Source organism: Pelophylax lessonae (assembly GCF_965119305.1).
Source record: "Pelophylax lessonae genome assembly, chromosome: 12".
Lineage (NCBI taxonomy): Eukaryota > Metazoa > Chordata > Amphibia > Anura > Ranidae > Pelophylax > Pelophylax lessonae.
The window spans coordinates 53,315,521-53,331,685 of NC_138779.1; the positions used below are offsets into that span (position 1 = coordinate 53,315,521).

Genomic DNA, 16,165 nt, shown 5'->3' on the forward strand with positions numbered 1-16,165 from the left:
AGGTCTGCGTGCGCTCAATGGTCAGACTAGGGTAACCTTTGGATCTAGATTATCCAGCCCATCGCCCAGTCTGGCAGTTGTTTGAAGATCTCACAGGAAAAATCCAGGAGGAAAAAATTTTCCAACTAAAAAAATTTGCCAGGACCAAAGATCCCAGCAAGGAACTAGATCCTTACTCCTGACTAGGCAATAGGGGCTATAGCAGAGACATGGAGTATACCCCCTGGGACTGCCCATGGGTGTAGCCAGAATTATTTTCTGCCTAGTGTCCTACCCCTCTAGGGGGCAGTATAACCCAATGGTTAGGAATATCAAGAGCTGTGTCCATCAATGTACAAAACAGAAATATAAAATTACTGTTGGTGACATTGTTCTCTCACCTGCTTTCCCATCCAGCAAAGCCCCCTCTGACCTTGAGGGAGTCCTCAGTTTCCTCAAGGAAGAGAATTACATTAATCACATAGGAGGGAGACAGGGACAGGGGTCTGGGGTCATTTCCCCTAGGGCTCCCATTACAGGAGATTAAATTAAATAATTACCTGGGTTTCTTGGATGGGGGGATACCGTCCTCTAGCAGCAGCAATCTCTCCGATTTCAAACTTGGCACAGAAGCCATCTAAGTGTGGGGGCTGCACAAAAAAAAAAAACAGAATAAAATAAAACTGAAAACTCGCACAATAATCAACTCTGTGCAACCTATTAAGCCTCTGAAGAGTGGGTGGGCAAACTTTCTTTACAGCTGCTGAGGAACTAAAAGTGTCAGCAAGCTTTGCCAGCTGCAAGAGCTAGACAGTCACACAGTACCTGTGCCCCCCACCACATGGTGCCTGTGCTCTCCTCCAATTTGCCCCATGTTGCCTGTGCTCTCTTCCAACCTGCCACAAAGCACCCCCCTCCGATCTGCCACATAGTGCCTGTGCCGTCTGATGGGTCTCCCAGTATCTGTGCCCTTTCCTACGTGTCCCATAGTGCCTGTACCCTCTCTGTTGCGTCTCCTGGTATCTGTGCCCTTTCTGATGTGTAGCATAGCATCTGTGCTCTCTGGTGTGTCAAATAGTGCCTGTGGCTCCTCCAATGTGCCCTTTCTTACGTGTCCCATAGTGCCTGCACCCTCTCTGATGACTCATAGTGCCTGTGCCCACTCTGTTGCGTTTCCTGGTATCTGTGACCTTAATGATGTGTAGCATAGCTTCTGTGCTCTCTGATGGGTCACAGTGTCTGTAGCCACTAGTGCGTGTGCCCTCTCCAAGATGCCCCATAGTGCCTGTTGCTAATCCAATGTGCCCTTTCTAAACTATCCTATAATAACTGTACCCTCTCAGATAGGTCTCATAGGATCTGTGCTCTCTCCGATTTCCCTCATAGTGCCTGTACCCGCTATGATGTGCCAGTCATTCTACAGACCTCCTGCCAAGCTGTAAGGCTGTCTGATTCCCTCTAGTATCCGGGAGGGAAGATCTGATGCCACTTGATAAGAACAGAATGGATGTTAGGAAGCGCCGCTATCTTATTGCGTCAAATCCCAGCTCGCCGCAGAGTAATAAATCCCAAACAGCCAAAAACCTCTCTCTGGGATTAAACCTGAACAATAATAAATCTGAGCTGGACGAGACTGCAATTTCGAGAGAGAGCAGGGAGACTGGCCAGAATGGGCCAGACGTCGCCATGGCAGCACAGACGGGAGTCGGGGAGGAGATAACCCTGAGCTAGGAGGAAAAAGTGCACATAAGTGGCATTCTTGTGTCAGCAAGACAGCCAGTCGCTGTGAGTATTTACCTTGCTGTGACCGGTGCCTTCCTCTTCCTCGCTGAGCCTCCTCACCGCATGTGGTCTCTGCTGGAAAACAAAGCTTCACAATAAACTCTGCTTTATCTCCAGACTGCATATTTCTAGATTATGTCATTACAGAGCACTGATAAAGGTCACAAAGTACAGACTATTTGTTCAACTTAATTTACTAGCTGGTTAGAGTAGAACGCTTTTCACCCATCCCTGTCCCCATCTAAGACTGGCCACACAAAATTACAAACCAATTGTACAATCTCTATACATTTCTTTAGATCTACCAGAAACTATGCATAGCAAAGACATTCGGTGCACATCTAATCAAGCAGGCTCACCTAGCTATTGGCAGATTTAGGGCTTGTTTACACTTGTGTTAGGCCTCTGAAGAGTGATATGTTGTTGCTCTGTGAAGAACAATCTTTGACAGCTGGCAAGGAACTGTTATTCTACCTATTTACCTTCTAAAAGTCTACATCATCACGCCACAACCACATTGCACATGGCTGTGTGCCAGTACCAGCACGTCCCCATTAGGTTCAATGGGTCATGTGCAGTGGGTGAAACTGTCCATTATAAGAGGCAGAGGGTTTAATTCTTGCCACAGCCATGAAGTAAAGTATCACGGCAAAGGCATGTCTACACCCCTATCGGGTTGCCTTGGCAGTTTAACCATCTCCTATCGCCACATTGACAAATGATGGGTGGGCGGTGGCTCGTTCGTTTTAGTACATCATATGACGTCGTCCCACTGTCGCCACGCTTGCATACCCACAGGGGCGCACGGGCAAATGGTGGTGCGCTCTGTCCCTGGGACACAGCGCATCACCGATCTGGTAAAGAGCCGATGATGAGGCTATTTACCCATGTGATCAGCTGTGTCCAATCACAGCTGATCACATGTAAACAAGGAAATGCCATTCCTTTCCTCACCCTAACAGTGTATGAGGCAAGAAGAGCTGATCAGCGGCATTTCCTCACAGGGGAGATCTGCACAGATAATCAGGGCACTGGTTATCAGTGCAGCCCCAACAATGCACAGCAGTGATGCCAATCAGTGCTGCCTTTCAATGCCCATAAGTGCTTGCTCATCAGTGCCACCCATCAGTGCTGCATATTAGTGCCTCCTCATCAATGCCCATCCATGCAGCCTCATCGGCATCCAAAAGTGAAGGAGAAAAATTACTTATAAAATGTTGCAAATAACACAATCTAAAAAATAAAAAACTTTTTTTTTTCCAAACTTTTCTGTCTTTTTTCGTTTTATTTAGCAAAAAAAAAAAAAAAAAAAAAAAAAAAAAAAAAAAAAAAAAAGCCCAGTGGTGATTAGCACAAAAAAAAAAAAAAAAAAAAACATTTGTTTGGGTACAGCATTGTATGACCCCTCAATTGTCATTCAAAGTGCAACAGTGCTAAAAGCTGAAAATTACCCTGGGCAGGAAGGGGGTAAAAGTGCCCAGTAGGCAAGTGGTTAAGGGGGAGAGCTTGCGGTGTGACAATTACTCAAATGGGTAGGGTTTACATGATGGTACTGCACTGAATGTGATAGGGGGTTTAATTCTTGTCGTGGCATGTGTTCAGTTCAATCTAGTGACCTTTGCAGGCTAAAGCTAAGTGGTTGTGGGAGGGGGGGGGGGGGGGTCGGGGGGGAGATACAAATGCTGAACTGCATGTTTTTATTGCCCCTCCACCCTTCCCCACAACCCCAAGTGTAAAGTAGGCCTTATTAATAATCCAAATAAACCATTAGCACCACTTGTTCTGGGTCATAGCTGATGGTTCTAAAGTACTCAAAGACGGATTTGTAAACTTACCCAGGATGTGCTGATCTCTGCGAAAAGGGTCTTCAGTTTGTTTATCATGCAGGAGCCAAGGGATTGTAACTCTGGGGAATATGCTGGAGAATCTTTGGCAGGGTGAGCTGACATTGTGTAAATTTCACTGCAAAGCCAAACATTTGAGAGGTTTATTCATGAAGAAGATACATAGACGGGTAATCACATGCAACCTTGACGTGTTCCGCACTATGCATGCCTAATCATAAGCCTTATGAATAAGCACGCATAATGGAAAATCCATTAAGGGTACATTTATTTATTTGTCTGCGGGTAGCTTCTGTTTTATGAATAAACGTCTCGATTATTTGGCACACAAAGGTTGTGGATCCATTCTCTGCACTGAAGTTCTACTGGGCTGGCCAAGAGAAGGTGGATTATCAGAGGGATCTCTCTAATGCCAGCAGTGATTTTTTAACGGCTTAGATCACCTTTTTTTTTTAAATTCCATCTCCCCCGTGTACCAACATACCATTATTGTATGTCTGTTGCAGAAAAGATAAAGCTTTCTTAGCATCTTAGGGACAACCTTACCTGTCCAGCTCCAGCCTGCTCCATAGAAAAAGTAATGACTTCCTGGTATGTAGATTTAGGACGTGAAAACTGAAAGACACGGGAAGTAATTCACCAGCTCACCTTCATTAGCACACACCCTGCACCTGACAGCTGAATGTCTCTGCCCACTCCCTCCTAAGTACTTGTACAAAGCTGCCCATACACTATACAATCTGATCCTTTAGATTTACCAAAACAAAAAAATAGGACATGCTTATTTATCCATTCGCCACGGGATCACTTATGGGCAGTGGGAGAGGTCCCCGCTCCCCCCTTCCAGTCGTTTTCCCAGCTTCCTGGAGCCGTCGATAGCGGGGAAAATGATCCGATCCTCTCCCCTTCTAGGCAGAAAGTTGAGTGAGGGCAAGCTACTTGACTTATACATAGTTTCCTACCAATGGCCTTAAAGGGCCCATTTTTTTTCATGATGAAAAAAAAAATTGACTTTTTTTGCTTTTTAGTGTAGATGTGAGATCTGAGGTCTTTTTGACCCCAGATCTCACATTAAAGAGGACCTGTCATGCTTATTTGTATTACAAGGGATGTTTACACTCAATTGGAATAAAAGTGATCAAAAACTTTTTTTTTTTTTTAAAATGGGACAGTGTAAAAAGTAAAATAAGGAAGAAAAAAAAATCGAAGCCACCCCGTCCCTCCAAGCTTGCGTGCAGAAGCAAACGCAAATTCAAGTTGTGCCCACATATGTAAACGATGTTCAAACCACATAGGTGAGGTATTGCCACGATAGTTAGGCTTCATGCACACTGGACGTTTTTTGAGCTGCTGTTAGCAGCGTCAGACTTTTTTTTTGCAGCTGCAGAATGCCCATCCATGTTATTCTATGGCCTCATGCACACATAGAGCTTTTAGGAGCTCCAAGTGGCATAGGCATTTTACAGCTCCAAAAAAAACCCAGGAACTGTGCGTTCTGGAGCTGCAGCGTCAAGCTGTAAAAACGTCTGACGCTGCTAAAGGCTGAATAACGTTGCTAAACGTGCGTTAAGCCACGTTATACGTTTTTTTTTCTTCCATTCAAAATCAATGGTTCCCTATTGATTTGAATAGAAGTCGCACCGTAGGTCGGATCGGACTGATCCGACTTGCGGCGCGACCTGCACTGTGAGAATCTTGAGGGGGAACTCCACGCCAAAATGGATAAAAAAAACGGCGTGGGGTCCCCCCCAAAATCCATACCAGACCCTTATCCGAGCATGCAGCCCAGCATGCCAGGAAAGGGGAGGGGACGAGCGAGCGGCCCCACCCCCCCTGGATCATACCAGGCCACACGCCCTCAACATGGGTGGTGTGGGTGCTTTGGGGCAGGGGGGGCTCTGCACCCCAACCTCAAAGCACCTTGCCCCCATGTTGATGAGGACAAGGGCCTCATCCCCACAACCCTGGCCGGTGGTTGTGGGGGTCTGCGGGCAGGGGGCTCATAGGAATCTGGAAGCCCCCTTTAACAAGGGGGCCCCCCAGATCCCGGACACCCTCCCTATGTGAATGGGTATGGGGTACACTGTACCCATTCACCCCATAAAAGACAGTGTGTGTAAATAACGACAGGAGACATTTTGGAAAGTTTATTAAAAATCTTCATCCCGTCTTCTCCCTCTCCGGTCTTCTGCTCTTTTGCTTCTTGTCTGCTCCTCTCCGGTCTTCGGCGTGGGGCTACCCTCAAATTCCATACCAGACCCGAAGGGCCTGGTTTGGAACCTGGGGGGAACCCCACGCCGGTTTTTTCCCCATTTTGGCGTGGAGTTCCCCCTCAAGATTCTCACAGTGCAGGTCGCGCCGCAAGTCGGAGCACGTTTTTATGACGCCCTGTGTGCATGGAGCCTTAGAGCGAGAGCAATAATTCTAGCCCTGGATCTCCTCTGTACCTCCAAGCTGGTGACCTGTAGAAATTTTTAAAACGTTGCCTATGGAGATTTTTTAAGTACCAATGTTTTTGACCCAAAAATTGCGTTTGAACGACTGCTGCGCAAATACCGCGTGGCAAAAAACATTGCAACGACTCTGCCACTTTATTCTCCAGAGTCATTGCTAAAAAAAAAAAAAAAAAAAAAATTATATTATATATATATATATATATATATATATATATATATATATATATATATATATATATATATATATATATATATATATATATATATATATATATATATTGTAAGGGATTAGCTCGGTGGTAGGCGTGGATGACCCCTTTGGGGGTGCGTTTTCACAGAGAGATAGCCGATTAGAGGTTGAAAAACAAGACTGATTTATTCATGCAATTTACTTAACACAATTGCAAGCATCAAAACAGCCAAAATAAAATAAAAGACAAAATAAATCCTTGCCTCTGTGGGCGGCTACCTTCTCACGCTGGAACCTACCTAAGAAGTCTTTCCAACCTACTGTTGGGCCGACACTGCTGATCCTACAGCAGACACTCAAATGTCCATTTGTTTGCTTTTCACACAGCACAAACATTGTCCATTGAACATGTCCCTTTGTTTTCTTTCACACAGCACATGTTCATTTATAACAGGATCCTTTACTCTTCAGATTCTTCACATTGAACACAGTTCATTTAACAGGTCCCTTTACTCTTCACACTCTTCACATGGAACACTTTGTCTTCTCACCTTTGAGACGTCTTCACTCGTGGTTACCCTCCTTAGCTTCACATCGCTGTAGGGGGTCTTCTCCCATGCTCACCAGCTTGTCGGGAGGCACACATCCGACTGTCCCCCTCTCCCAGCCCACACGGCGACAGGAGGCAGCAGTCCTTCTCCCATGCCCACACGGCGTCGGGAGGTACACGTATGTCTGCCTTCCTCTCCCAGCCCACACGGCGACAGGAGGCAGCACTCAATAGATTTTCTCTGGACAAATTATAGAGGCCTTGATCTCCTCATTCTGAACAGCTGAATGGTTTTCAACTTCCTGCTGGCTCTTTTTGCAGCCAACACCCTATAGTATCAGTGAACTTTTCAAAGCAGGTGGGAATGTGTCTCCTCTCAGTGACTACATTCCCAGATTTACCTGACTTCCTGTCACATACCCCCCCCTCTTGTTTCAACCCTAGGGTTGGGACACATATTTCCAGGCACGCATGTGTCAGGCACTGCTGACTCACTGATAAGCCTCCTATTATCCTCAAGCTTCCGGATGAAACTGTTTCTGTCATCTTCACTGACAGATTTCTCATAAATGCCACACAGTTTGTCTCTCATCTCATATACACATTCTTCAACTGCATTTTTGGCATAATTTTGCTCCTTCTCGTTTCTGTCATCTTCATTGACAGCTTTCTCATAAATGTCAGACGGCTTGTCCCTCATAACCGTCTGTCCAATCCACCATGGAGGACCGTGATCCATAGGCAACTCAATTGGGCTAGTCTTAATGTCTTCAACATTCTTAAGACGCCTCTCTCTGCAATCCATAAATGTTTTCCACAAAACTTTGAGAACCTTTGCTTCACTAAGCTTTGTTCCAAGTAGGGACTCTTGACATCCCTCTGTGACTTGAGTTGCCTCTCCATACAGCTGTACACAATCATTGACTTTTTGTTGTAAAAGGGAATGATCTTCCTTCTTGAGCTTTGCTTGCTCTAAGATGCTGTGCAGAGGATTTTCCAATTGAGACAACAGGCTGTCACACATTTCTTCAAAGTGACCCCTGTTCCTTTTCCCAGAGATATCAATATCATTCACCAAACATTTCATATTCATAGGCAGATCTGAAGCATTTGTACTCATCAACTTCTTAAACTTTTCGCCCTCCTGAGCGAGTCGCAGTAAAGGCCTACTATTTGATTTGATATTGAGTTTATATTTCTTGCCAAACTCTTCACAGAAGAAGCCAACCAGAACATCATCAACTTTCCTTCCACCAACATAGGGGTCAAAGGTAACAACACAGTTGAACCCAGCGATCTGGGTGGTATCCATTATAGACCTCCTCTCTGCATCAGTGAAGAAGCATGGAACTGCAACACATTCTTTTACAGGTTTCTTCAATGCACTTTCTGCTGAACTATTTGACCGCTCAAGGTCACCTAGTTCCTTTTCTCTATCTGAATTCCACATGGAATGTATCTCAAGATCACGATCAAATTTCTGCCACCTGTCTTTCACCAGTTCCATTTTGGAAATATTCCCTGAAAGGCACTTGAACTTAATTTGCTTCACGTTTTCATCAACAGCCTTAGTTTTCTCCACTAGGTGGCGTTTGCTTTTTTCTCCCAGATTTATATCACTTGCTTTAGTTTTCTCCGCTTTAGTTTTCTCCACTAGGTTTTCAGCCTGAACTGAGAAAACATCACATTTCTTACACAGCTCCTTTGTTTGCTGAAGTTTTTGAAGGAACGGTTTATTCCACAGGGGTGATTCAAGCCACATGTCATCACATTTCTGAGGCTCACTCAGGACAGACCCCAAAACACTGATCCTTTTAAAAACTTAATCAGGCACACTATCCCCTCTTTGGGACAGATCCTCTGTTGCCTGTAATTCCTCTTCCAGTTCCTGCAACGGAATCTTCATCTCTTCTACTTGCTGTTCTAAGGCTCGTTTAGACTTTTCTAGCTCCTGAACGCTTTTCACAACATCATCCTTGGAGCTGACCAATTCTTCCATTTCTGTACGCAGCTGTTTGTTAACACTTTCTAGTTCAGCCTTACACTCTAGAGCTTCCTCCAAAGAGCGAGCCAAGAACAGGGCTTTGCTCTCGTTATCACGCACCTCCGTTTCTGCACGGGCGCGTTCTTCTGCATATTTTGCAGACACAGTCTTCTCTTCACCAAGCATCTGATCAAACTTCTGTTTCACATCTTCAACACACTGTAATGAACCAACGCTTTTTTCCATGCGTTTTTTCATATCCGCTATCTGAGCTTGCAATGTTGCGACTTGCTCTGATAGGTTTTTCTTTTCTTCCGCCTCCTCTTTTAATTGTTCCAGGAAGCCATTTTTCTCATCTTCCATTTGTTTGAGCTTTGTGCTAAAACTCAGCCTTTGACACCTCTCTTCCTGTAAGAGTTCCTGCGTGTCTTGCAGCTGCGATTCCAAGATAGAAAAATCTTCCGCAATTTCTCTAGATTTGCTGTCTGCTTGAGAAAGCTGATTTGTAACATTGTCCAACTCAACCTGCAGTCGGTTTGCCTTCTCTAACAGCTTAGCACACAATCGGTCACCTTCTGACACCTTGACTTGCGATTCCAGAAGCCGTGCCTCTACTTTTTCCCTCTTATGTTCACAATCTCCTTTTCCCTGCATAAGAGCCTTCACCTCATTGGCTAGTTTCTGGGAATGAGACTGTAATTCTGCCACACAGGCTTCTTTCTCCTTTAACTGCTGCTGGAAACGTTGGGCTTCACCTTTCCAACTTTCACAGTCTGCACGTAATTCATCTACCACATTGCTCAAAGTGGTGAGCTCATACACAGTACTCAGTAATTTAGCCTCTCTTTCACTTTTCTCGTTGTCGCTGAGAGACAATGTCGTTTTCAGAGCGACATTCTGTTCCTGCGACTCCTGCAGGTCTATTTTTGTAACTTCCAAACACTGAAGACTTTTTTCCAGCTGATTACGCAACTCCAACATTTCACACATGCTTTGCTTCTGCAAAGTCTGAATTTCAGTTTCCTTTTCCATGAGGATGGTATCTTTCTCCTTTATAGTGTCTTGACGTTTTTGCAACTCGACCAAAAGAAGAGCAGTGGATTCTTCCCACTGTAACACATGAGACTTGAGTAGTTCATTCATTTCCTGCAAGTTTCTATGCTCCATTTTAAGCAATTCCAAGGCTTGTTCCTTTTCTTCCATTTTCCGTTGCAAGGCATCCAACTCAGCCCTGCACACATACTCGGTTTCCTCCAAACCGATGGCCTCCATTGGCTGCTGGCGTCTCTGTTTCCAGCCTGCCATGCTCTCTTGATGAGCCTTTTGTTGAGCTGCAAAGCTCTGCTGAAAATCCGCATTTGCCTGCTGTTGAGCTGCATTTGCTTGCTGTTGAGCTGCATTTGATATAATCAGATGTTTCAACATCTCCTCCATTTTGAGTTTACTTTTCATCTGAGCACACTGCGTCTCCATAGCAGTTTCATCAGTGTTGCTAGGGACAACAACCTTCCTCTTTAGTAGACTCTCTTTAGGCATGGATGGGGCTGGTTCAGACGGCAACATCCCCTCCATCCATAGAATCCGGTCTCTCATTTCATCTATCTTTGCATTTTTCAGGCGTTTGGACCGCCCCATCTTCAATAACTCCACAAACAAATTTTTCACAGTCCAGCAAACAATTTTCAGACCACTGTCTCTTCAACACATGTAGTTTTTCTCTCTCTTGCAGGATCTCTTTTCCTGCGCACACAGTTTGTGCAGTCACTTGCACCAGACACAACAAAGTTCATCAAATAATTTTTTTGAGACCGCTGTCTCTTTAAAACACTTTTTTTTTTTTTTTTGTCAGGATCTTCTCTCCTGCACACATAGATTGTGCAATCTCATGCACCAGATAAAGTTCATCAAACATTTGCACTTCCTTGCAGGGATCTCTGCTTATGCCCACTGCATACCTCCACCATATGTAAGGGATTAGCTCGGTGGTAGGCGTGGATGACCCCTTTGGGGGTGCGTTTTCACAGAGAGATAGCCGATTAGAGGTTGAAAACAAGACTGATTTATTCATGCAATTTACTTAACACAATTGCAAGCATCAAAACAGCCAAAATAAAATAAAAGACAAAATAAATCCTTGCCTCTGTGGGCGGCTACCTTCTCACGCTGGAACCTACCTAAGAAGTCTTTCCAACCTACTGTTGGGCCGACACTGCTGATCCTACAGCAGACACTCAAATGTCCATTTGTTTGCTTTTCACACAGCACAAACATTGTCCATTGAACATGTCCCTTTGTTTTCTTTCACACAGCACATGTTCATTTATAACAGGATCCTTTACTCTTCAGATTCTTCACATTGAACACAGTTCATTTAACAGGTCCCTTTACTCTTCACACTCTTCACATGGAACACTTTGTCTTCTCACCTTTGAGACGTCTTCACTCGTGGTTACCCTCCTTAGCTTCACATCGCTGTAGGGGGTCTTCTCCCATGCTCACCAGCTTGTCGGGAGGCACACATCCGACTGTCCCCCTCTCCCAGCCCACACGGCGACAGGAGGCAGCAGTCCTTCTCCCATGCCCACACGGCGTCGGGAGGTACACGTATGTCTGCCTTCCTCTCCCAGCCCACACGGCGACAGGAGGCAGCACTCAATAGATTTTCTCTGGACAAATTATAGAGGCCTTGATCTCCTCATTCTGAACAGCTGAATGGTTTTCAACTTCCTGCTGGCTCTTTTTGCAGCCAACACCCTATAGTATCAGTGAACTTTTCAAAGCAGGTGGGAATGTGTCTCCTCTCAGTGACTACATTCCCAGATTTACCTGACTTCCTGTCACAATATATATATATGTTTGGGGGTTCCAAGTAAAAAAAAATACTGTCAGAAATAGGCATGGTCCTTAAGTGGGTAATACCACAGCCTACACGCGAGTACAGGGATTAGTGGGAACATTTTCCTGGAGGAAGAGAATAGGTGCAGGGTGCGCGCTAATGAGGTGAGCTGGTGAATTACTTCTAGTATCGAAGGCCTAGTTCACACTGAAAGCAGGCGTTTCGAGGGGCGTTTTTAACGCCTATGCAAATGATACTATGGACAGCACACTGTTGTTCACATGATCATACCATAAAGCGCTAGCATAGCTTCAAAATTAAAGCCTTATGTCGAGTTTGAAAGGAGTTGAAGCACTTTAATTCCTTCAATCCTATTAAGTAGAATGATAGACCTGGGCCTCATCCAAAAAATACAGAGAAATGTGATAGGTAAATAGCAGGGAGGATCCCCAGCATCCTACAATAAATTATAGCGGCCACAGAGAGGAAACATAGTGATTAAAATCACAACATTTTTATAATAGAAATTTAAAAAAAAAAAAAAAAAAAAAATTAGAAAATCAACCCCTAAACAAGAGGGGGAAAAACACTTCAGTTTGGAAATACAAGATATAAAATCCATGCATATAGTTGGAAAGATCAATAGAATTCAGACAGTAATGGGGATGTGATTTGTCTGTATGGTCAACGTTTCGCCACTAATTTGGCTTCCCCAGGACCCAGATATAAAATAGATGTTTGGATTACCTAAAAAAACGTTAGTGACAAATATACATTTCACAAAGTGAAATTTGTAACACTATGCTGTTTTAGGTAATCCAAACATCTGCTTTATGTCCGGGTCCTGAGGAAGCCAAATTAGTGGCAAAATGTTGACCGTAGAGACAATATCACATCACAATTACTGTATGAATTGTATAGATTTTTCCAACCATTTGCACGGATTTTATATCTTGTATTTTCAAAAAGGGATAGACCGATATGGTTTTTTCAGGGTCGATACCGATATTTTGGTCACAAAGTATCGGTATCGGCCGATATTTTGTACATTTAAAGTTTTGAAAAGTAAAGACAATTTTTGACACAAATCTGGTACTGAACATGTTAATTTTTGTTTAATGCTTAATGGCTGGATTTCTGGCACCCTGTGGTGGGTGGCTGGCTGGAACCCTGTGGTGGGTGGGTGGCTGGCACAGGGCCTGTGGGTGGCTGGCTAGCTGGTACAGTGCCTGTGGCTGGCAGGTACAGGGCCTGTGGGTGGCTGGCTAGCTGGTACAGTGCCTGTGGCTGGCAGGTACAGGGCCTGTGGGTGGCTGGCTGGCTCGCTGGTACAGTGCCTGTGGATTGCTGGCTGGTACAGGGACTGTGGATGTGGGTGGCTGGCTGGCACCGGGCTGCTGTGGGTGGGTGTATGGCTGTGATACACTCCCACAAGACTAGTCCCGACTCCAGGCGAGGGAGGCGGCCCAAGAAGGCAGAATGACGTCACAAAAAATAATTGGCAATATCGGCCAGTTCCGGGGCCAATACCAATATATCAGGGAAAGTGCATATTGGCCTTGCCGATAATCGGTTTATCCCTAATTTCCAAGCTAAAGTATTTTCTCCCCCTCTCGTTTGGGGGGGGGGGGGGTTAATTTAAATTTTTTTAAAATTTGGATAATAAAAATGTTGTGATTTTATCCAGTATATCTCCTCTACGTGGCCACTATAGTCTGTTATTGTAGGATATTTATCCATCACATTTGTCCTTCAAGTCTTTGGTAACACACCAGAACCACACTGGCATGCTGTTGCAACGTGGTAGTACATTACAGTTCTCAATAGGTGTTTGTGGTGCGGTTATAAAAACGCACCAAAAATGCAGGTCAACCGCACCGCAAATGAGCATATAGGGTTTGGGGGGGGCTTTTTTACTGCTCAATAAATGCTTATCAACCGCACCTATTAAAGCACATTACCTTAGATTGTAAGCTCCTTGAGGGCAGGGACTGATGTGAATGTGTAATGTAGATGTAAAGCGCTGCGTAAATTGACAGCGCTATATAAGTACTTGAAATAAATAAATCAAAAATAATAAATTAACGCTATAGGCGCATTTGAGAAGCTTTAGTATTTTCAGCAAGTGTGAACAAGCCCTCAACGTCCCATATCTACATACCATGAAACCATGAACATTTTTTATGGCACAAGCTGGAGCTGGACAGGTTAGGTTGTTCTAAAATACTAAGAAAGCTTAATCTTTTCTGCAATAGGAGTACATTAATGGTATATTGGTACACAGGAAGGCTGGACATAAAATAAATCATTATGGTAAAAAAAAAAATGGTAAACCTATCCATTAATGTATTAGTTTGCTTGACCATAAATCTAAAGAGATAGAAAATAGTAAAATCAGATTTTAAAGCTGGCTGTAGACGCCGGGACGGATCAAAATTTTAATTCCTCTATGGCTGTCCCTGTTTGAGAGGAGTCGACCTATTTATCACAGGAATGTTGGAAAACTTTGGGTTCGATCAGCACTGAAGTCAATAGGGCCCAGAGCTGATCAGTGTATTCTGGCAATGGAGAATTCTTGCCGTCTACAAATATAATGACACAGTGGGGAGGATTCCTTTAGTCACCTCTAACGTGTGGATGGGGGAATACAGTCAGTTTGTTTAGATCAGCTGATCAAGAAAAAAAAAAAGAAAGAAGAGAGATCAACCAGTTCAGCAGGAGGAACCGGCTGACTTTTCAGTATTTGTGTACTGCTATACGTTCAGCAGAAGTTGGTCTAACGTCCGGCTTCTGCCAAACGGTCACGCTGGAAAAATCACCATTCGATCAGTGCTTGCAGCCAAATTAATTATTTTTTTTAGTCGATGAAGAGCTAGTTACTAGGGAAAAAAAAAAAAAGCAAGCAATACAGACGTTTTTCAGGCACTCACTTTAGAATTCTAATGGGGCCATAAGCACGACTCTGCCTCAAGCATTGAAGTGCTTCTTGTGAAGTTTCAAATTGCTTGGGTGTGATGGGGCCTTCATTATATACCTTATTTTAGGATAGGTTCACACCCATGCAGTTTCCAGTTGGTTCGTTTTTCCATATAAGTTTTTGTACCTGTGTTTTTCATGTGTTTTGCATTAGCCAAAACAATAGTTTTGCAGGGCAGCATGGGAAGCCCGTTTTCAGAGGGAGGTGTTTGCAGTGAAGCATGGTCAAAAACATGGGTCGCAAAACACAGGATACACGCAGCACTTGCGTTTTGGATGTGGGCCCACTGAAGTCTATTGGTCCAAAAACTCAAAAACGCTGCGAGGAAGAAAGTCCCAGAAAAAAAAAAAAAAACACACCCGCAGGAACAGCATAAATGTGAACGCTGCCCATAGGAAATCATGTTAAATGCATTTCTGCAAAACGCAAGCCTCACTAGAAAACGCGATAGTGTGAACCCTAGGGCCTAGCCTTATGCCTCGTACACACGCATGGATTATTGGCCAGGAATTTTCGGCCAACATCCAATCGGCCGATTTTCGGCTTGTTAGTATGATGCTTTCGACAACCGACTCAGACTTTTCGGCCGAATAAAATCTGGTGTACAGGCTATAAAATTTTTGTTGGCCGTCAACAGAACGGCCGATTTTCCGTCAGTCAGTACAGATTTCGGCAGACAAAAATCTGATGAGCAAGACTGGGCATGCTCAGAGAAGAAAGAACACACGGAAAGTAAACCAGCACATGACATCACTTCTGAAGTAGAATTTTGTTGGGCGAGAAAATTTGTGTGCAGTCTAGAGCACATTCCAACCAACAAAACACAACTCTGGACAAAAGTCGGACGATCGGTCGGCCGATAATCATTGCGTGTGTACGAGGCATTAGTCCCAGTGTTGACATCAACGGGTCTCTGTGCTACAATGCAGGCAGATCCTGATTGGTGGGGGGCCTCAGCACTCCCCTAAAGAGCTCTCTGCCCCTTAACCTGGGTTCCCTGCTCAGCCCAGCGAGCTGAATAAAAAAAACCTGCAGATCGGTGTACTAACACATTATTATACAGGATTTATATGGGATGTTAGTGCGACAAACTCCCCTGCTGAGCTATTCTATTCTGAAAGGGGGACTGCTCCTTCGCCAGAACACACTCAATGGCGCTCTGAGCAATTGGCTGCGAGCGCTGATCAGATGCTGTTTTTCCAGCATGCTCGTCCAGCAGAATCCAATTACAAGACCCGCTTCTGTCAAACTGGGAGCTGGAGCTGTACACATGGGCCAAAAGTCATCTGGTTCATGCCGAGCCCATCATTTTTGGCTGATTTATTGTCCTGTGTGGACCTAGCCTTTGGCAAGCAGTGGGCTGGCTCTTGGGAGAAGTTCTAATAAAATATTAAAATGCCTTAAATCAGAGTTCCACCCAAAAGGGGAAACGCCGCTTGTTTGCTTCCCCCTCCATCCGATGACCCATTTACTACCTTTCGAGGGGGGGGGAGGTCCCCTCTCCTTCTTCCTTCGCTGCCAGGCCAGTAGAAAGGGCAGCGCACTTCCAAAAGGCTTCACTGCCGGT

General features: G+C 44.6%; 1 protein-coding gene across 6 annotated transcripts in view; it reads right to left on the bottom strand.

Moving 5' to 3' along the window:
* Positions 1–16,165, bottom strand: part of FAM118B (family with sequence similarity 118 member B) — a 126,858-nt gene that overhangs the window by 61,807 nt on the left and 48,886 nt on the right. For 4 of the 6 annotated variants that reach the window (XM_082274277.1, XM_082274275.1, XM_082274274.1 and 1 more), the window contains exons 3-4: positions 1,777–1,836; positions 540–629 (exon numbers count right to left, since the gene is read on the bottom strand). In XM_082274277.1, coding sequence (XP_082130403.1) covers positions 540–616 — 77 coding nt within the window. In that variant the 5' untranslated portion in view covers positions 617–629; positions 1,777–1,836. Of the gene's footprint in view, positions 1–539; positions 630–1,404; positions 1,568–1,776; positions 1,837–16,165 lie in introns of those variants that run through there. The other 2 variants (XM_082274273.1, XM_082274276.1) reach the window with 2 other exon arrangements.